At 49.6% G+C, this 22300-nt stretch overlaps 1 protein-coding gene across 4 annotated transcripts in view; it reads left to right on the forward strand.

Moving 5' to 3' along the window:
- ADAMTS14 (ADAM metallopeptidase with thrombospondin type 1 motif 14) overlaps positions 1 to 22300 on the forward strand; it is an 83296-nt gene that overhangs the window by 5777 nt on the left and 55219 nt on the right. For all 4 annotated transcript variants that reach the window (XM_074339552.1, XM_019712414.2, XM_074339551.1 and 1 more), the window contains exon 3: positions 21437 to 21593. In XM_074339552.1, coding sequence (XP_074195653.1) covers positions 21437 to 21593 — 157 coding nt within the window. The remainder of the gene's footprint in view (positions 1 to 21436; positions 21594 to 22300) is intronic.

The raw sequence follows: 22300 nt of genomic DNA on the forward strand, positions 1-22300 counted from the left end.
TGATGGGGCAGCTGGGGAGGGGGTCTGAGAAGGTGGCACTGGACAGGCCTCGTCTGACTTTGAAGGAAGGGCAGGATTGGAGAGGGGGCCCAGGGCAGGGACATGGCAGCCTGCTATCTGAAAAGAATCTGGGCTGGGTGTTGGGAGATATGGCTGTGTGACCCTGAGTGAGCGGTTCATTCTCAGGACCTCACTTGCCTCCTTGGTGTATTGCAGAGGCTGAAATGGATGAGCTCAGAGCCCCTTCCAGTTCTCTCACCGGCACTTTGTGACACAGGACAGGCCTTGCTGGAGAAATTTGAAGCCAGGCCCCTGTAAACCCATAGTTGACTCTTCCCTTCCTGGTGGGTCCCGGGGCCTGCTCCGTGCCAGGCCTGGGCTGGGCTGCAGGTGCAGAGAGGAAAGACACCAGTCCTGAGTTTGGCCCTCATGGCTGAACAAACCTGCCAGTTGTAAGACGGTCTGAACAAAACCCCCTCTGTGTAGACCCAGCCTTGCAGCCATTTGGCATCTTAGCCGCTCTGGTGAGAAGTCCCATGTCTAAACTGGTGGCTCAATCCTCATTCCTAGTTGGAACCCTCAATGGGGGCATTGACTGTCACCCTTTTCCAATTCTCCTGCTATCCAGAGTTACTCACCATTGGGCACCTGGGACAAACACTGGAAGGGTTCTATGCATTGGGGTTAATACATGCCTAAAACTGAGCAATGGGCATTTTACCTCGCTTCCCACATGCTCTTCTGGAGGGCCTCGTGTGTCACAGCTTGGGAGAGGGTCGGGAGGGACTCAGGATTGAGGAATCCAGGGCCCCTGCTTTGGATGAGTTTGTAGACTAATGGGGACCCACACATAAAAGCCGACATATTAAAATCCTGTGTGAGGCAGCAGCAGAAGGACCCATTTATTTTGTTTAGGGCATTCAGGAGGGCTCCCTGGAGGCGGTGGCATTGGCTCCAGACTGCTCAAACATTATAAACAAGAAAGAAAATGCTGAGCCACTGCCCAACAGAGCGAATGACTGCCTCAGGCAGGCTTGAAGAAGTTTGGGAGAGGGAAATAAGGGACGTGGGCAGGTTCTGTCCTACCTGCAGTGTTTCTTCTGGGTTTGGGGGTGACTGTCAGACCCTAGGGTTCCAGATTGAGAATGTGCCCAGGCAGCAGTAGCAACCCAATGGAGCACTCTTCAGAGCCTCCCTGGGGGACCCTGGCAGTTCTCCCAATGCTTCCATGACGCCCATCCACTGAGGGCCTGTGGGCAGAGAGGCCCTGGGGAGGACTCCTGGCTGGGGACAGAATAGACCCTCTGCTAGCGATTGTGCCTCTAAATTCCTGGAAGGAACATAGAGGCCTGGGGTGGGGCCGGTTCTTTGTGGGTCCTGGAGGGGATGTGGAGTGCAGGAATGCAGTTAGTAGAGTGGGGTTCCTGCTTCTTGCTGGGGCTGTGTGCTCCTTGTGCCCACCTAGAACCCAGACTGCCAGCCTCCTAAAGGGCTGCTTCTCTGCCTGCCTGGGTCCTGGGCTTTGCTGCTCTGTGCTGGTGATGGGGGCTTGGCGGTGCCATCTCTGTGAGTCATGGGCCTGGCACAGAAGCAGCTGCACGTGTAGGTTTGTGACCATCTGGTTCCATTTTCCACCCTCTGCCAGTGGTGCATTTTTAACAAGTTACACTGAGTAGACCCCCTGACAGGCGGCATGGGGAGGGGCCAGGGAAGACTGAATCTCAGCCCCGCTTCTTACCTCTGCCCAGTGTTGTACAACTCACAGAATCTCTCTGAGCCTCAGTCCTTTTGTCTTTAAAATGGGATTACAATGGCCGGGGGCCGGGGGTGGGGTTCGGGGTTGATGGATAAAAAGTCTGGGGTGTCTTTATGGGGTGATGAAATTTTCTAAAATTGATTGTGGTAATGGTTGCACAACTCTACACATATAACAAAAAGCCATTGAATTCTATACTGTAAATGGCTGAATTGTATGTTATGGGAATTATATCTCCATAAAACTGTTATTAAAAAGTGCCTGACCCATAGAAAGGCCTGTGACAATAATTGTTAGTAGTAATTATGAGGAGACAGTCTGAGGTGGTGGAAAGTGTGGGGTCTCTTTGCTCTGATACAGATGAGCTGTGTGACCTTGACTAAGAGTCTAAATCTCTCTATGCTTACATTCCTCATCTTTAAGGAGTGGAGAAGAGCAACCATCTATAGGGTTGTTCAGAGGATTAAATAAGATAATATATATAAAAAAACGAGGGGTCTGGTATATTGTGGAGCCTTAAAAATGGGGATTATTTCTGTGATTATTAATAGTAATATTATTTTTTACAGTAATTACAGTTATTGTTAATAGTAAAAAATTACAAATTATAAATATTGTTAAAATTATAAATATTGTTAGTCTCTTGCATTGCAACAGTACATAGATTATTGGTGTTTTTTAAAAAATTTATTTATTTATTTATTTATTTATTTATTTATTTATTTACTTATTTATTTTAAGGAGGGTGCAGCTCACAGTGGCCCATGCAGGGATTGAACTGGCAACCTTGGTGCTACCAGCACCACGCTCTAACCAACTGAGCTAACTGGCCACCCCTTAGTGACTTTTTTAAATTAAAGATTATTGGGATGACAATTGTTAATAAAGTTACATAGGTTTCTAGAGTACAATTCTATAATACATCATCTGTTGCAGCTTTATTTACAGTGGCTAAGATATGGAAGCAACCAAAGTGTCCTTCGATAGATGAACGGATAAAGAAGATGTGGTATATATACACGATGGAATACTACTCGGCCATAAGAAAAGATGAAATAGTGCCATTTGCGACAATATGGATGGATCTTGAGATTATTATGCTGAGTGAAATAAGTCAGACAGAAAAAGTCAAGAACCATATCAGTGTTCTTGATACGAGTCTGAGGCCACTTCTGGTTCCCAGGTTGTCCGAGGCCTGTTTCTTCTCAGCTGCAGCAGCTTTCTCTGCAGAATGAGTCAAGTAGCACTTGTGCAGTGCAGGGGAGTGTGAATTTTACGATTGGTCTGTAATACCCCAGATGCTTTCCAGGACAGGGGATACTGAGAGGTGCTAAGTGGAGCCTTCCATTAATGATCTGTGAGCCCCAGCTCAGGAGCAGGCCTTTGCCCAGGTCCTGGGAGCGCAGGATTAAACTCAGGCCCTCTGTACTCCAGAAGCCCACAGTTTAAAGACAAGGCCCGCATGTGCAGTAGACAGTGGGAAATGAGACAGACAACTCTAAGCTTCAGTGTCTTGTGTCCTGCAGGGAAGCATAATGAGCTCAGTGGGTGGCCTGGAGACGAATAGTGAGGAGAGATGCTTCCTGAGCAGGAAGGCTTCCTAAGGGTGGGGGCATTTGGGCCGGGGGTTTTAAGCATCAGTAGGAGTTTTTAAAGCCAAGAGGTAGGCATTATAGGCATTCTGCAGTGAAGGAAATCCTGTGTCTTCACGGGATTCAGGAAATGGCAAGCCATCCCAGCTGTCCACGGGAGAGGGCAAGTGGTAAAAAGATAGTTTGGAAAATCTCTACCTCACCATGGAGTTTAGCCTTGTCCCAGTGGCCAGAAGGAGCCTCGGGCGGTCTGTAAGCAGGTCACATTAGCATTTGGGGAAGTATCTTTCCTGCTGAGTGCTGGTACAGTGCTGGTGCAGCAGATTTGCTGTGGCTTATTGGTGTCCCTGGGCCAACACCTGTCCTCGCTCTGGGAGCTACTTCCTGCTGGCTGGATGGTGAGCGGGCTGTCCTAGAAACTCCTTGAATAGCCCAGCTCTGCCCTGCCCCACTGCCCACCCCTGCCCTGGGGCTGTGGAGTATGAAGCCTAGAGTTTAGGCAATGCCCTCACCCAACCTCCCAGCTGGCCTGTCCACATACAGCTTGGACTGAGGGCCTCCTCTCTCACATGTCTGTGTGGAGAACCCTGGGAGGTACGTGGAGGCCTCACCTCCTTCCTCCACCTGCGTCTCCAGCCTCGATGGTGGCTCCTGTTCTGCAGACACCCGCCCCTACCCCAGGCAGGTGCCGTGTTCACACCTCACTTTGCAGACCCTCTCTGCCTTTGTCATGCTGTTGTACCTCCCAAGGGCCTTCCCCTTCTCTCCACTTGATGCACCCCCATCTTGCCCATCTGCTTCCTCCAAATCAGAGACCGTGTCTTAAACTTTTGCATTTCCCTGAGTACTGAGCACAGGGCTGGGCTCATGGTACACAGGAGGTTATGATTTTCAGGTACCTCCAGGAGTGGGAAGTAATAGGGGAAAGAGAAGTGGGTCAAGTACTAGCAGGGAGAGGTGGGATTGCGCAAACTGGAGAGGACATGCCCTGTCAGAAGGGAGTGCCGAATTGGCGTTGCAAGATTTTTGAGTATTTTAAGGTGAAATCAGAAACATGGATTTTTAAGCAAAGTGTTCTGTTTTTTAAGACAGTGTGTGTGGACTTAACACAGCAGGGTTGTTAGCTGCAGGCCATGGATTTCCAGTATGTGCAGGGGATGATAGCATGATCCCTGGAACCAGACCACCTGGGTTGAAATCCCAGCTCTGACTTTTACATGCTGTGTGGCCTTGGACAATTTCCAAACCTCTCTGTGCCTCAGTTTCCTCATTTATAAAGAGAGGATTGTAATAGTAGTCATTTCATAGAATTGTCACATGCAAAGGGCTAACTGAGCTCAGTCCTTGATTGATACAACAGCTTCAGCTATTGCCATTAAATCGTGTGGATTTATTGTTTGAGTCCACTGGGTCTGAGGGGACGGGTGGCAGGAAAGAAGAAGAGTCAAGAGCACCCCATTTGTTTATTTGACACCCCCAGAGATGCCTCTGGGGCTTTAGCTGGGTAGGCAGAGCCCATCCGATCCCAACGTCCCCCAGGCCTATTCATTTTTCTCAGGGTGCAACTTGCTCCTTGCCCCAGTTTGCATTCTCAGCCAGAACATTCCCACCGGGTTCCTGAAGGGCAGGTCTGAACTTAGTCACCACTGTGTTCCTAAGACCGTAGTGCAGGGCCTGCCACAGGGCAGGCTCTCAGTGGATGCTGGGTGAGCTAACTGGGTGAAAGAATGTGCCGGTGGCACAAAGGTTACAGAGGTGGCATAAAGCTCACGTTTGCCTCTTCTCACTCCACTTAGCTAAGGGACCACAAGTCTCATTCTCTATGTGGCTGACTGCCCATCTTTCCCTAGGCCAGCAGTGAGAAATGCGGCACACGCCCTGCCATTTGCCCTCCTGCATCCCTGGCAGACATTGCAGGTCAGCTGTGGCACGCTGTCCCCCGAGTATGTGTCCCCAGCCTATGTTCCATGCAGCCACGTCCTGTCGGCCTGAGTGGAAGTGTGAGGTGAAACCTGTTTGCTTTCCTGCCCTTGGCACTCCCTTCACCAGTGAGTTTCTATCTCCAGGGCTCATACCCTTTCTGAGGGTACAGTCTGGTTTATCACGTTTGCTGTTCACATAACCCAGCTCCCTGAGAAACTCTGGGTCTGCTTTTTAGAATTGATATTTGTATAACAAAAACAACAAACTGTCTCTTTGGAGAGAAAGGGAACTTCTTATGATCCATTCCAGCAGGGTGACCATCGTTCTTCAGGTGGAAAATGGCCTGCAGCCCTTCTCATTCTTTGTAGAGTGCTTCCTCTGTGACCCCTTCTAATTGTGTGAGGGGGGGCGTGAGGGCCTGGGGGCTGCAGGCTGGGACAGTGGTTGGTCAGCATGAGGTGTCTTGAGCCTAGCCAAATCCTGGGAGGCAGGCAGCACAGGTTTTCCTGGGAGATGGGCAGCTGTAGGGAAACTGAGTGACTGTATCAGCTATCCACTGCTGTGTAACAAACCAGCCTAAAACTGAAGTACTTAAAACGTCTTTCTCACATTTGTCGGTGGGCTAGTTGGTTCCTCTGCTGGTTCCTCCTGGGCCATCATGTAGCTGTGTGTAGCCAGAGGGTGGGCTGGGCTCACTGGTCCAAGCTGGCCTCATTCACATGTCCATTGTTGGTACTGGCTTCTGGCTGCTGGCTGGGCAGTCGCAATGCTCCTAGAGAATAAGTGGCCTCTTATTCTCTAGTAGGCAAGGCTGCTTCGTTCACGTAGTCTCAGGGTAGCATTCCAAGAGGACAAAGACAAAAACTCTAATACCTCTGAAGGCCTAGCGTTGGAAGTTGAATAATGTTGCTTCTGTGCATTCTATTACTGTGTTTCCCCGAAAATAAGACCCAGCCGGACAATCAGCTCTAATGCGTCTTTTGGAGCAAAAATTAATATAAGACTGGGTCTTATATTAATTTTTTATTATTTTATATTATGGTAAAATAATTTTATATTATAGTAAAATAAGACTGGGTCTTATATTAATTTTTGTATTATTTTATATTATGGTAAAATAATTTTATATTACAGTAAAATAAGACTCGGTCTTATATTAATTTTTGTTCCAAAAGACGCATTAGAACTGATTGTCCGGCTGGGTCTTATTTTCGGGGAAACACGGTAGTGAAAGGGAGCCGCAAGTCGGGCTGGATTTTCCAAGAGTGGGGAAATGGACTCCACCTGTTGAGGGGAGGGGTGGCACAGTCTCACTGCAAAGAGTCGCTTGGACAGGGCCAGGAGTGTTGCAGCCATCTTTGCGATTGTCCTTCCATACTGACTCTAGGCAAGTGACTTGACGTCTCTGAGCCTCAGTTTTGGAATCTGTAAAGTGACTGTCGCTATCTTGTAGTTTTATTGATCAGAAATCAAGCATTTAACGTGCTGCCACAGTACCTAGAATAACATCGTAAGTGGTAGCTTTTATTATTGTTGATCTCATAGGATAAATATGGAAACTGAGGCAGGACCCACAGTAGGTCCATTTCCAGACCCCTGGTCACCCAGTCCAGTGCTTTTCTTGCTTCTCAGAAGGTCCCATCCCTGTCTGGGCCTCTGTCTGAGCGGACTTCCTGGTTTTCTTCCTGGTGGTTTTTCCAGTCCTCAGGGTGGTCTGATCCTTCTGAGTTTGACCTCTTTAATCTCCCCATGGCTGTGTTTCACTGCTCTGCATGAGTAACTTATTTGTGATATGGAATAAAAGCCAGATATCACCTCATTGCCAATCCTCCCGAGCAGAGCAGGCCTCCCATTCTAGTGAGGGCTCGTCTGGGAGCACGTTTTATTTTTCTTCCCTGGCCTCTTCAGGCTAGCTGGAGGGCTGGCAAGTATGGTAGGGGCTGCACTTCCTTCCGTCTGCCTTCCAGCTGCAGGGTGGGCCCTTGGTGAGGACTCAGGGAATTTCTGCATTCCTCCGACCATGCAGGGGGAAGTTCCCCATCATCTGCCAGTCCCAGCACTCCGCTTTTAGCATGTGTGTCTTGCTCTGCCTTCAAAGCTTTAGAAACAACCACAGTAACAACAATGATAATAACACTTGCAGGCCATCGCATCCCTGGCAGCTCCAAGGCAAGGAGCTCCTCGTCAGCATAGAAGATCATCGTGTTATCGTAACCTCCAGTGGTAAATCTCAGCTCGGCGTCATTTCCACGGTTTGCCTTGACTTTGGCCTGTGTGTGCATAGCGCTGGCCGGAAGAGGCAGGGGAGGCCTCTCGGTCCCCTCTTCACTGTCCAGAAAAGGAAGGTGAGGCTCAGGGAAGGGAAGAGCCTCACCCAGGGTCGTGCAGTGGGTGAATGTCGGGGCCGATGGGCTCCCCGTGCCTGACTCCCAGTCCACTGCTCCCCCCACCATCCCAATGGAAGAGGACCGAGTAAATATGAACAGTGACCCAGGTCATAAAGCGGGTGATGGTCTGGCAACAGCTTCAAAGCACTAATGCTGAAGCGATTGGTCCAGTGGTTGTCCTGTGGGGGTATCCTGGGAGTCCTTGGGCCTGGGTCCCAGGTAGAGGTGTTTACGAGGCTCCCACTATGGGAGTCATTGTTTTCCTGAAACAGGAAAGCCAACTAAGAAGAAACAAATGTCAACAGCCCAGTTAGTGGGATTCGAAGCTCAAAAGGAACCTTCTAATGTTGCTTAGTGCTGAGTTAGCATTGCCGCTGTTTTATCCATTTTCAAAATATTGCAGGGCACTGGGCTACTGTTATGTACACATTACTTGTCATGGGACATTAAAAACCCCCGCAGTCTCCTTTTCTTCTGCTTTCTGGAACACAGCTGAACAGGCCCCTTTTAGAGAAACCTCTGAAGGTGGGAGCGTTTGTCAGGACACGGTTGTCTGAATGCAAACCCTGTTCCCAATGGGCTGCTTGAAGCCTTTGTCAGCCTTTGCTTTTAAGCCAACCAAACATTTTTACCTTTGATCTGTCCAGAAAACACCGTACCCTCAAGCCACCCCTGGCCCACAGCAGAGGTTCATTTCCGCCCCTTGAGGCTGGCAGGAGCCCACACTGCGAATTAGTTCCTACAGCCCAAAGAGGCCTTGTGCTTTGTAGCCCAGCAGTCTGCTGGCCTGGCTGCGTTGAGTGCTTGATACTTTGTCACCTCATAATTCACAATCCCTGCATGGGGAGGCTCTAGGTAAAACATGCCGTCCACTAAGCCCTGGCCACATTTTGTGGGAAAGCACATCTCTCATGAAGGACCATATGCTCAAGGGAGTTTGTTTCGGAGGCTTGGCCCCAAGGATGCTTATTTAATGTGGTTTTGTTCTGAAGTTGGTCATGTGTTGTGGCTCACTAATTGTCCTCCTAAAGCTCATGTCTAGAACAGGGACAGACAGACATTTCTGGATGGGGATAGATCACCTGCGAAGAGTCCCTGAGGGCACGGAAGAGGGAGTAATGATGGGGTGTCCTTTGAGCTGGGCTGGAAGGGCATTCCTGGCAGAGCTCACAGCAGGGGCAAAGGCCTGGGGGGCTGTGTTATCACCTGCAGTACCAGGCACGGAACAGGTCCCATGTGGCCATGTTGGGTTTTTGGTTGTTGTTAATAATTCCAAAAGGAAAACAGAACTTGACGAGAAAAGCAAATGCTGGGGTGGCCTCCTCTCTCTCTGGGGTGATGGTTCTAGCCTTCCTAACTGGTCTCCCTGCTTCCTTCCTTGCCCTCTACCATCTCTTCCCCAACCGCAGCCACAGTAGTCTTACTCATAGTCCTCCCATAATGTTCCTCGGGGAGCAGCCACGCAGGCACTGGGCATCGTCCCTCCTCTTGGTCCTCCTGGGACTTCCTCTGCCCCCCCCAGCTCCTCCTGATGCCCTCCTTGCAGAGTCACCCCTTCCCAGATACTGCCAGCAGCCCCCCCATCTCAGGCCTTAGCTCAGATGTCATTTCTTAGTAACATCGTCCCTGCCTCCCTTGTTTAAAATGTCAACACCCAGTGCTCTCTTCTGCTTAACTTTTCTCCATGGCTATTTCCATTTGGTATGCCCTATTTTTACTAATTGACTCCTGTCGCATTCCCCCGTAGAATGTTAGCTCTAGGTGAGGAAGAATTTTGGGCTGTGTCCCCAGCAGCTAGAACAGGGCCTGCTCAGTAACTAGCTGCTGAATGAATGAATGGGAAGACGAATAGTATCGCAGACATAGGTTTAGGACAGGGGTTTAGCAGAGATGCATGTAAACACGAAAAGTGAGTTGGGGACCTGGTGAATGGCCAGAATGGCTGGGATGTGGGCATTGTTGGTAACGGACAGGGCTTAGTACACACAGGTTTGGTGATGTATCTGAGTTCTAAGAAATCTGGAAAACATGCTAATGGTCCTGGGCCCTGAGCAGGATTAAGGACAGTCTAGACCTCATTTGTTGGTGCTTTCTAGATATTGGTGGGCTCTTCCGTGCTGCACAGAGGAGGCAGAGATGCCTGGAGGGGATGTGTTGTCAGCTGGGCATGGCACAGGAATTCAGGGGGCCAGGTCCACTCTTTTCCATCCTCCCATGCTCACCCACCCGCTATAGGGAACCTTCCCCCTGCCACCACCGCATTCCTCATTTATCACTCTGCCAGGTGTCAGACTCAGTGGGAAACAGTTTGCATGCATGATCTCGTGTGGGGGAGGCATGGTTTAAAACCAAGTCAGTACCCCCCCGGGCCAGGCTGATGTAGGGAATGGATCTGAGGGGAGACCTGGCTGGGATGAGTGACCTGCTAGGGGCCTTCCCTCCGCTGTGGGAGGGACTGGCTGCATCTTTTCTCTAGAGCTGCCCCACCACCAGCTGTCTTGTTTCTGAGCCATAGGGTTCAGACTGCAGGGCCTCGATGCAGGGGGCCGCTTCTCAGCTCAGAGCCTGGCAGACACACCACCTTCTAGCGTGGGAGAACTGCTTCCTGTCTCCTTGTTCTGAAGTAGCCAGGATTCCCGGCCAAGCAGGGGGCCAGGCAGAGCTCCCAGCCCAAGCTTGGTGGGCTGTGGTGGTGACAGAGGGGGAAGCCTCAGAGCCACGTGGCTGCTGGGCATAGGGAATGGAAAGTGGGGCTGGCTGCCAACCCGGCAAGGCTTGCCTTTGACTTTGGTTGGGCTCCAGGGTGGGGGTTTGCAGCAGAAGAGGAATCTCTGACACGTGCGGTGTGAGGCCCTGCCCCTGGGCCAGCATCCCTGTCGCCCATGGGTGGGTGGGTGGGGGGGTTGTCATAAAATGTGAGCACTTTTCCTTTAATAACATTTACCAAGTGCTTGAAGACCTAAGCAACTGTATTCTCCATGGGCCACAGGACAGAATCAATCACTGCCTTCATCTTCTTCATCGTCAGCGTCATCAGAGAGGTACTGACCTGGGGACTCCCCAGCTAGAGTGGCCGTGACATCAGTGACTTGACACTGACCAATAAGCAGATCACAACCACCCTTCCCCAACTCCTAAACTCCGACCCTGTTCAGGGCTATTTTGCTGAATTATTTTTCACTCACAGTGGAGTCACTCCTTGAAGGGAGGAGGTAGTTAGGTTCTAAGGCAGCACCTAAGGCACAGATCACGTATAGTCCAGATGCTTCTTGGTCCTGCTCAGCCTGGGGAGATCTTCACGTCGGAAGAGGTACACAGTAACGGGCCTGTCCGACACCTCCCACCTCGGTCAGGGAACACACTCACTGTGCTCTCATTCCCCCTCTGTCTTTCTTGCCCATTTCCTGCATTAGGACAAACTCATTCTGGTCCGACACTCTACTACTGTCTGTGAAAATGGATGGTCACTTCCTTTGAGTACCATTCCATTGTTTGGACGCTTCAAGAGTCTAAATCATCAGTTCCCTGCTTTGGATGGACTTTAGAATCACCTGGGCAGCTTTGAGAAAATCCTGATGCTTGGGCTCCACTCATGGAAATTTGATTCTTTGGCCTGAGTGCCAGTTGTTCTGCAAATGCCCCCGGTGATCCTAACGGGCATCTAGAGGTGAGACCCACTGCTGTAGCCTCCTCGAAAAGCCTATTTTGAGTTGGACGGAAAAGTTGGGGTTATGTCATGGGAGACAAGGAGAGGCAGGTCGAAGAAGGAAAGAAAGGAAAAGGCCTCCACCCTGCTATGGGCTGGGCCTCAGTGGAGGCCTTCCCCTTCATCGTTTCATTCCATCCTCCCAACAACCCTGTGGGGACAGAGTCCCAGAGAGCAGTTTCCAGGCTCTCGGCCTCACGTGGAAAGGTGTTGGCTCGGGTAGTAGTTGGCCATCAGCTGTTACCAGTTAGCCAATTAGCCACTGATATAACTGCTGCAGCTGCGTTGGTTGGTCAGTTGGTTGGTTGGCAGGCAGAGAAGCCGACGGCAGGTTGCAGGTTGTGTGGATCCAGCCTCCAGTGAGACTATAGTGGTATGACTCCCCTACCTATGGCTCCCTGGGTGTTCCTTTTTGGGCTAGCCATATCCTGCGTTCTTATGTGGAGAGCCGGAGCTGATGCCCCGCAGGCCGCCCTGCACGACAAATGGCGCAGCGAGCAGGGTCTCCCACAAGACAAACCCTTTGGCTTCAGATGTGGAAAATGAGGCCTGGAGAGGGTCTGTGGTGCCAGGTGAGAAGGCCTGGACTGGGGTGGAGCCTAAATAGCCTCTGTACCACTTTGCGGAGAGGTTGGACGACAGAAAAGGAGTTACATGTTGTTTGTTTCCTTTTTTTAAACTTTGCTTAAAAATAGTTGTTATACAATTATGACTTGCTCGTTGCAGCAGGCAGACATTCTGTGCAGGACTGGCTTTGCTTTTCAGATAGGAGAATTAGAGACAAGTTAGACAAGACCTGAAAGTTTCAAGAGAAGGAATTGCCTACAGTTTCACCCCCCAGCAACAACTCTTTAACAGCTGGGTGACTGGCTTCTTTCATTTAACGTAATGTTTTCAAGGCTCATCCATGTTGGAGCATGTATCAGCACTTTATTCCTTTTGACGACTGAATAATATTCCATCCTATGATAGACCACAGTTTGTTTATGCTGTCATCAGTTGGTGGATATTTGTCTGCACATGTTCCTTCTCACCTTGAAAATCACCCCGAGCCAGCCTGTTCTCTTGGTTGTTCTCTTGGTGAGGACTTTTCCCCTTAAGGGATGTTCAACCACTGGTATTTTTTCTTAGGGATTTCTTCCTGTTTACAGGCAGGGGATCTGAGCAGATCAAAGCCAGGTCACAGTGGAGTCAGGAGTTAGAGACAAACCATCCTGTGGCTCCCAGATGCTGATCTCAGCACTCAGCCCACAGGCTCCCTTCATGAGCCACCGGGGCTCCCAGGCACACTTTGAACAATGGTCGTAATAATCGTGCCAGCAAACGCGAACACATGCGCTGCCAGGTCAGACCTAAGTGCTCTATATGTTAATATATTTCTCAGAGCAACCCCACGAGCTGGGTGTATTGGAATCCTGAAGCAAAGGGATGTTAACTTGCCAAGATGACGCGGTGTGAGAGCAGCAGAGTCCAGATTCTGGCTCTAGGGTCTGTGTGTGTTTACCCACCATGTCCACCACATTGCATCTCCCTGGAGAAGGAGTCTGGCTGCCAATGGACAGGGCCCAGCAAGACCTCAGTAACCTTTTACACAGCGCCTCCCAGCGTGTGGGTCATGACCCTGGAAAGTGAGGCTGAGTGCTCATCCCAGATAACTTCCGCCAGCTGGTGGAGGCTCTCCACTGCTGGTGTTTCTTGTGAGTCTGTGGCCTGTTCAGGGAGTTCTGATGCTGCCTGTGTGGGGCATGGCAGGGCCTGCCCGTTGGGGACAAGCCTGACAGTTCTCGGCTCCATACTATGAGGGCTCTTCCTCCTGCCTGTCCCCAGGGCTGCAGCTTGGGATGAATCAGCTTTGTGACTTCTGTTGGCTTGGACCCAGGCCTGGGCAGGCCAGCCTCCAGCACAGCTCCTGAGGCTTGGGGCTTCCACATGAGGTTTGGATTATATGGAATCTCGGCATCTACAGACGTTCATCTCAGCCGTGCTGACTCATGCTTTCCTGGTAATGGGCAGCCTGTGCTCCGTGTGTGAGTGTGTGTGTGTGAGCTGCCTGCACACGTGTTGTTTCTGTGCACATGTTGTCTTAGTGCATATGTGTGTATTGTCTTCAGGTGTGTGTCACCTTGGTGCAGGCAGATCACATGTCCATGTATATGTGTCGTCTTTTTCTTTTCATCTTTTTTTGTTGAGATATAATTCGTACGCTATGCAATTCACCCATTTAACGTATATGATTCAGTGGAGTTTTATCATATGTACAGAGCTGTGTAATTATTGCCACATTCAATTTTATAACATTTAAACTATCTCAAAAAGAAGCCCTGTACCTGTTAACTATCACCACCCCCCATCTATTACCCCATCCCTCAGCAACCACTAATCTACTTTCTGTCTTTATAGATTTCCCTATTCTGGACATTTCATATAAATGGAATCATATAATATGTGGCGTGGCTTTTGGTGACTGGCTTCTTTCATTTAGCATAGTGTTTTCAAGACTCATCCTTTTTATGGCTGAATCATATTTCATTGTATGATATGCCCCATTTTGTTTATCCATTTAGCGGTCGATGGACATTTGGGTTGTTTCCACTTTTTGGCTTTTGTGAGTAGTGCTGCAGTGAACATTTGTGTTAAAGTTTTTGTGTGAACGTAGGTTTTCATTTCTCTTGAGTATATACTAAGGAGTGAAATTGCTAGGTCATATGGTAACTCTGTTTAATATTTTGAGGAACTGCCAGGCCATTTTCCAAAGCTGCATCACTTTACATTCCTACTAGCAGGGCACAAGCGTTCCCATTTCTCCACATCCTTGTCAACACTTGTTATTATCTGACTTTTTGATTCTAGCCATCCCAGGGGGTGTGAAGGGGTATCTATCTCATTGTGGTTTTGATTTGCATTTCCCTAAGGAGGGATGATTTTGAGCATCTTGTCACGTGTTTATTGGCCATTCATATGTCTTCCTTGAAGAAATGTTTACTCAGATTCTTTTCCCATGTTAATATTGGGTTGTTTGTCTTCTTATTGTTGAGTTCTTTATATATTCTAAATACAAGTCCCTTATCAGGAGAGCAGACACTGGTCTCTCATGTCTCTTTGTACACCCCTAACCCCATCAAGCCTGGCTTGCAGTAGATGCTTCATGAAGACATAAGGGATCTGGGCTACCTCGAAGAGTCTTGGCAGGAGTGTTGGTCCCAGGGTGTGTGTGTGTGGGGTAGAGGGCTGGCCCCCTCACACTTGTTATGAATCAGAAACAATAACCCAGTTGAACTGATTTCAACAGAATCATAGTGGGAGCGAAGGGGTTTTGAAAAACCCAATCCCTGGGTCCACCCCTCTCCTTGATTTTTGGCCTGAGCAACTGGGAACATGATGGTGCCATTTGCTGGGATGGGGACGGCAGGGCAGGAGTAGGCCCACTTTAAAGTTGAGATGCCCCGCCAAAGCTCAGGTCTCTATCAAGGAGGCTGTTGGACAATCCTACATGGAAGTCTGGGGGTCAGGGCTGGGGATATAATTTGGGAATCATCTGCAAATACATTGTATTTGAAGCCATGAGATCAGGGGAAATCCCCAGGGAGCACATGTCTCCGGAGGAGCTGAGTGAGACCAGGACAGAAGTGATCGCTGGCTCTGGCCACACGAGGTCACAGGTGGCCCTGATGAGAGCAGCGCCTGGGAAGTGGTGGCTCTAGAAACCCCTGTTGTGTGGGGAGAGGAGAGGCATGAGGCTTAGAGGTGGAGACAGTGAGTATGGAAACTCGTTCTGCTGTGGAGGGAAGCAGAGACCTGGCAATAGCTGGCCTGGGCTGGGAGACAGGGAGGGAGTTTCACAGATGGGAGGTGGTCCCTGAGTATATTTTTGTGTCAACAAGAATGGTCTAGGACAGGGGTGTCCAAACTGTGGCCTGCGGGCCAACTGCGGCCCGCGATCCATTTTTAATTGGCCCGCAGCAAAGTCCAAATATGTATTTAGTTTACTTAAATAAACCAGGTGAGGCAATACGTACTTCACCTCGAGTGAGTGGCCTGGCTGTTTGTGTATTTTACCGCATGTGGCCCTTGGTGAAAAACGTTGAAAAAAGTTTGGACACCCCTGGTCTAGGAGAAAGAGCATGGTGAGGCCGGAAAGAGGGGTACTACTTGCTGGAGCTAAGTCCTTGCGGAGGTGAGAGGGAGGTAATTCTGAGCACCAGGTGTGGTGGAAGGAGTGGGAGGACATAGCTGGGAGGTCATGGGGTGGTAGAGCCTGCCCGATGGTGTCTGTTTTCTCCTTGAAAACGAGAAAGGGCGAGGGGTGGGGGCAGTATTGGGAATCTAAGCTGTTGGGAGAACTGGAACACAGATGTAACAGAGAAGTACAACAGAATCCCCAGCCAGCATTACCCTCACGTGCGAGCGATTTCAAATTAGACCAGTGGGCACCGTGTGTGTTTTCTCCATCAGTGTGTGGACATGGAGTGGTTGGCTGGTTGGGTTGAACTGGGGCAGGGGCTTCTATGGGAGAGTAGGATGGAGAGGAAGGTGGGGATACAGTTATATGTGTTTGCAGGAGAATTGTTATGTAGCTACACCAGGAAATGCAAGGTGATGGGCAGGGACATGAAGACTTGTTGGGGTGGGGATTGATGATTATAAAGGGTGGGGTCACACGTTGGAGGTCTTGATGAAGTTGAATAATAGCTGGAGCCAGCATGATAGAGTTGGTGAGCAGGATGGTGATGGAGAGATAGGAGAAGGCTGCAGTCAGGGTTTCTGAGGTTGGAACAGATAATTCAGTCTCGGGGCGGGGGTGGATGGCAATGGCTGGGGATAGAAGCAGGTTGCTGGGTTGAGGTGAACCTGGTGGAAGCCATTTCTGATTCTCATGCCACTCCCAGTTGGATGTATCTTCCCAGCCTCCGTTTGCTGGGTTTTCTTTCATTTCCAACAGTGGAACAGTTTTAAGCTGAATTTTTTGGAAGCCTAGAACCGGAGACAGCACAGCTGGCAGTAACACCCTCGTAATGGAATTTCCAGAATAAATTCAGGCCCAAGAATGCACTCTCCTTGGGAGGTAGCAGGATGATTGGGTTAGAGGCAGCTTGCTTTGCTTCTTTTTCCCCTGGGAGGCCCCACATAGGCCGGCCTTGGAAGGAGAAGGAAGAGGAGACCTGGCTTACCCCTCATCTGGTTCCACTGGAGCCGCCATATTGAAATGCTCCTTCCTTCTGGGCATTTGACAAAGGTTGGTGAATCTGAGGGCACAGCAACATGGTTCAGGATCCCCCTTTCCCAGAGGGCCTGCAGCTGTCTTCTCAGAGCCAAGCCACTTGCTCCTGCCTGGACCCCAGGCTGAGTCCTTGCCCATTGTCTCTGCATCTGACTTAGGACAGATGGAGCCCTGCCCTTGTCCAAGCCTGGGTGTCTATACTATTTGAGGACACATGTTCCAGACTTTGGGGATCTCCTCTTGTTGACTCACTGTACCCTCACCTCCCAATTTACATGCAAGTACATGCAATTTTAGAATAAACATTTTTAGGCACATACTCACACATACTTACTAATTCCAAAAAAATATGGCTTCAAGTATCTGCTAAAATATTTGGGACCTCACCCTCATAATAGTTACCAGTGACCAACTGAACTTGCTCAGTTATGACCCACGGCAGGACACAAGGTGGTTTCTAAGCCAGCACTTTCCTTCCTTGTCACCATGTGACTCTGATTCCTTCATTTTCCTTGGAATTACACTCTGAATTTGGGGACTTCCCCTGAGGAGAAGCAGGACTGGAAAACCGTTAGCATGGCCTGGAGGCCTCTGCATGAAGAGGCAGCAGAAGGTCTTACCTTTGCAACTCAAACAATGTCACAGCCATGTTGAAAAAGTCAAACAGGCTCCCCCATCAGCCGCTCACTTCCCAGGAAAGGCCCCTCAAAAACAGTTGTTTTAAAGTGTCTGGAGCTCGGCTGAGGGGGGCCAGGCCTGCCCACTGGAGAGTTTCCACTTGGAGAAGTTGCATGAGGGCCCATATAGTATGTGGCTCAGTTGGATGTGATCAGCTATTTTTCTTGTTGTTATTGCATGAAGAATCTTTCTAGTATATATTTCCCACTTACTTATTGTTTCCAAAAGAATAAAGTTAGGGCAAAAACAGACAGGGCTAACATTTCTTTTCCAGCTGACCAGAACTTATTTCCCACCTTTTTCTTGATTTCTTATGCAGAAATCTGATTTGATTTTAGAGCTTTAAAATGAGCTACCACTTTTCAGTAACATAAACATCTCATAAACTGAGAGATGGGAGTAATTTGGAGAGGAGGCGGAGAGCCAGAAATCTCCTGTTGCCAGTCAGTCTGCCCTGTGTGGGGGGCCTGGTTTCCTGGCCAGGGTAGAGCTGGAGGGGATTATGGGCCAAACCCCTCATGATGCACATGGGGTAACCGAGGGCTATGTGGGAGGGACTGTCCAGCTTGCTCCCTGCTCTGGTGGCTGAGCCTGCCTTCCCATCCCTTCTCCAGGAGGAGGGTCTCAGAGGCTGAGGGGGTGCCCCAGCCTGGACAAGCACTGCCTGTGAAGGCCGGACATGATGCACAAAACGCACAAGAAAATCACTGTGGAAGTTCTGCCCTTGATCCCAGGGTAGGGGCTGGTGCGACCTGCAGTCACAGAGGCTTGAAACTTATTTGTCAGGTTACATATGACGGAGCTTGAATCTTTGCCCTAAACAGTTAACTGGGGTGGGGAAATAGGGTTCTTTAACACATCCCTGGAGAGAGGCCTGTGGGCGTGGGGGCTGGACCAGACTCAAGAATCCTGGGACTTCCACGTGGAGGAGGGCTAAGGGTGTGATAAGCATGGTGTGTGGGGTAAGAATCCTTTCAGGCTGGGGGCTGGTCATCTGGGGAGTGGGTGGGCTCTGCTCATTTTAGGGCCCTGTGCCGAAATGTTTCCTCCTTTTCACACCATAGTGGGAGGTGGACTGGCTTCCATGGGGCATTTTGCCCAGAGGTGGGAAGCGAACATCCTGCTTGCTGTCTACAAGGTCAGACCGGACCATAGGCCCAGGGATTTGCAATGGGACTATGTAAGGAAAGTTTCCTTGCTCCAAGTGGCTCCAAGGGCAGAAGGGGGCCCAGGCATGGCCTGAGGTAATGTAGCCTAGTGGTTAAGAGCCATACAGAGCAGGGTTCTTGTTCTAGTGTGGTTACTTACCTGCTGGGTGACATTGAGCAAGTTACTTAACCATTCTGAGCCTCTGTTTCCTCATCCATGAAATAGGTCTAATGTTTGTGGATACCTCATAGAGTTGTTGTAAAGATGAAATAAGATATGAAAGTAGCAGATATTGTTATTAATATCAGTGATAATAAGACTGTTTATAAAGGGTGGAATGTAGGGAAGTGTGTTTCAGGTCAATAAATTATTACGAATGTCCCTACGCAAAATAGGTTATATCTTGAGGGAGGGAACTCTCTGTCATTGGAGGCATCCAAGCAAAAGTTAGAGGTCCCCTGACTGGGGCTGTTGTCAAGGTAGTGAAGCCTCCAACTGGGGTAGACATGGTGACCTTGAAAGGTCTATGTGGTCCATGATTGTGGGCAGGGAGGGGTGGGTGGGCTGGAAGACAGTACCTTGCATCCCAGCCCTATGTTGTACAGATCATTCTGGAACCTGCATCCCTCATATGAGACACTGAAATCTGGTGGCCACATCAAGTCACTGGGCAATGAGTCATAAAATGCCAGATTTTGAAGAATCCTCCTTGTGCAGTTGGTTAAGCAAGTCTCAGAAGGGGAGAGGGCTGTGTGAGGTGGCTCAGGGTGCGAGGATGGCTGAGTGGGGTCTTCTGCCCCTGGTCTGGAGAATTATCCTGCCAGGCTGCTTCCAGAGGTGTGGTGGGCAGACACAGCAAAGGATGCCGCCCGTGGTGAGCCTGAGCTTGTGTGACTTTGGCCTGGATGATGAAGAACAGGGTTTCTGATTCGTGCTGTGAGTGTCTCTTGCTTTGCTTGGCCTTGAATGGGGCAGGGACAGTCCCCCTGGGTATCGGAGACGGGTGTAGAAAAAGGGATGGGATGGGCATGGAGCTTGGCTGAGAGTCCCCTCGCAAGCTCTGATGGCAGCAGAGCTGCAATAGTTTTCAGGGGAAATGCTCTGGCCCTCCCATCTCACAGCCTTTGCGTTCCCTGGAAGACAGCTTTCCTTTGTGGGCTCTGCTGGGCTGTAGGGGCAGAGGCCCTTTGATTTGGCCATCTAGGTTCACGTTCAGCCTCTGCCTGTGAGCCTGAATGCCTTTCTGGTCTTCGCACTGCCCTTCAGGCTTCCACATCCTTGCCCAGTGCCCTTTCTGGCTCAGGTGGGTCTCTTCTGCCACCGTAACAGTTCCTCACTTCCAGTGACTGCCCCTGCCATAGTTTGTCAGTGGCCAGTATATTGCCCTAGAGTGTTTGTCCGTTGCAACTGAGAGCCCAATAGATACCCATCCGTCAGGGGTACATGTAGCCACCCTCTCTGCTCCTCTCTGGCCCTCCTTCCAGATGATGAGCAACTCACAGCCAAAGGCTGGGCCTTATTTATCTGTTTCTTCTTGCCCTGGGCACATAGCAGGTGCAAAAGTATAACAAGTAAAAGTGCTTTGAACGAAAGGTGTTGTGCACAACATAAGGTCTGATATTGGCATTTTAATAAGCAGACCTGAACTTTTGCAGACAATGGAGTATTGTTTCATAAAATGGTCACGTTGGGAAGCCCCAAACTTATTACAGTATAATGCTACTAATTTTCCCTGGAATGTTTCTGGCCTCCTGATTGTGTCTGTTTACGAGGCACAGAAGCCAGCCATCTTGGTTTTGGTCCATAATGGTGTTTGACATTTGATCAACACATCTAGCTGGAAGGGACACGAAAAAGACTGAATGCTGCTAGGAGGACTGTTGGTGAATACTCAGTAGGTCTTGGAGGGGGTTCCCTAAGCAATCTCAAAACAGGCTGAGGTGGGAAGATTGGTGGGATTTAGTTTCATCAAGTGGCTGCTTTAAAAAGAAGTGGCTTCTGTTTGGACGGGGAAATTCCAATGGATTTATAAAAATGGCTCCTTCATTCACTGCCTTGTGTTCACAGCTATATTGCCAGCGTCTGGAACGGTGCTGGTAAACAGTAGGCACTTAATAGATATTTGTTGAAGAAATTCAACAAATGTATATTTATTAAGGATTGCCTACTATTTTCCAGGCACTGTGGTAGGTGGGCTGGTCTTACTACTTTATAGAGCTGACGTGTGTGTCTGGGGGGCGTGGGGGTTTGCTGTGCAGAGACACATACGTTTACACACATCTAGCTATAGGTTTCATTGCCCCTGGGATTACTACCTTCATTGGGGCCTAATAACGTCTTGGTTGGATTTGGCCAAGGTTATATGTTTTTATTTCCAAGGCCAACACCTGATTTTTTTAAGGGAATATTTTGATGCAGGCAAAAATTAGATTAAAAACAGAGCACATGCTCCTGGGGCACTATTCTGCCTTGTTTATCATCAGCACACAGCTGCTCTTTCTGGCTTGCACATACACATGCTTTAAATCTGAAATAATAGCACTGTACTGGGGGGGGGGGACCAGCTCCCACCTTTGAAACAATTAAACTTTGCTGATTGGACTTTCCCCTCTTGTCTGCCTGCAGGTAAAGGCAAATGCATGTGATAGTGGTAGTGTTTTGGGGTGGAATATGGTGGCCTGGTGTGTGTGCATAGCCCTCAGGGCAGTGGCTCCCCCCACCCACACCCCCTTTTAAGCACTGGAACCCTTTGTTTACATGAAATGTTATGTGGGACCCCATGAGTGCACAACACAGTAAAAGTGGATCTGCTTTGCGTGAAATGGACAGGGGCCCCTTACACCACCCCCACGCAGTTGCCTGCTGGATCCCAGAACTCCCTAAGATCCTGGAAGAAGAGACTGCATATGTGTGGTCACATACATGTGGACGCACACATGTACATTCACAAATGCTTACCTGTGCTGGGCCGTGTATTCATGCCTCTTTTCTCTCCCTCTTTCCCCCTGCTCCGTGTCCCTGGTTTAGGCGGGCCTCATCCGTACAGAGAGCACTGACTACTTCATTGAGCCACTGGAGCGGGGCCAGCAGGAGAAGGAGGCCAGCGGGAGGACACACGTGGTGTACCGCCGGGAAGTCATCCAGCAGAAGTGGACAGAGCCTGACGGGGACCTTTACAATGAAGGTAGGCTGTGGGCAAGGCCTCAAGCTCTGCTTCTGTCTATACCTCTGAGGTATTCTTAGGTAACTTCTGGCCTTAATCTCGCAATGTCTGGCCTCAGTCTTCTCATCTGTAAAATGGGACTGGGCCATGCAGAACTACTGTACCTGCAGAGAAACCCCAATGGATTTTAGGGGCTACTATAACTGGCTGTAGTTGGGGGTCAGAAGAGTTACTTGAGCCCCCCTGAATTGTGGCCCTTGGGACGCCGGAGGTCTCCGAGGGGCTCAGCATTGCTTTGTGAGGCTATTTCTCTGCCAAGGCCACAGGTGGAATGGCTACAGTTAATCTCTTTCTACCTAAAAATCAACTCAACCCCTGGGAGCAATAGGAAGGAAGTTCTTAGAGCACTTGTAGGGAGACTGCCTGGTGTCAGGACGTTGGGGTCAGCATGGTGTCTACTAGACCATTTTAAAATCCTGTCTCCAATGCTGTCTACTGTGTGACCCTAGGCAAGTTACTTAATGTCTCTGAGCCTCATTTTATAATCTGTAAAGTGGGATTGACTGTTGTTCACCTCTAAGGTTGTGTTTATTAGTGATAGTGTGTATAAAAATCCTAACATGGAACTTGGCACATAGTAGGTGCTTGATGAAGGGTTGCTCTTATTCCAGTATTGTCGTTAGGTGGACTACTGACCTGTTAGGGTGAGAGCCCCTGAGAGCACGGTC

Source organism: Rhinolophus sinicus, linkage group LG07, assembly GCF_036562045.2.
Source record: "Rhinolophus sinicus isolate RSC01 linkage group LG07, ASM3656204v1, whole genome shotgun sequence".
NCBI classification, from domain to species: domain Eukaryota; kingdom Metazoa; phylum Chordata; class Mammalia; order Chiroptera; family Rhinolophidae; genus Rhinolophus; species Rhinolophus sinicus.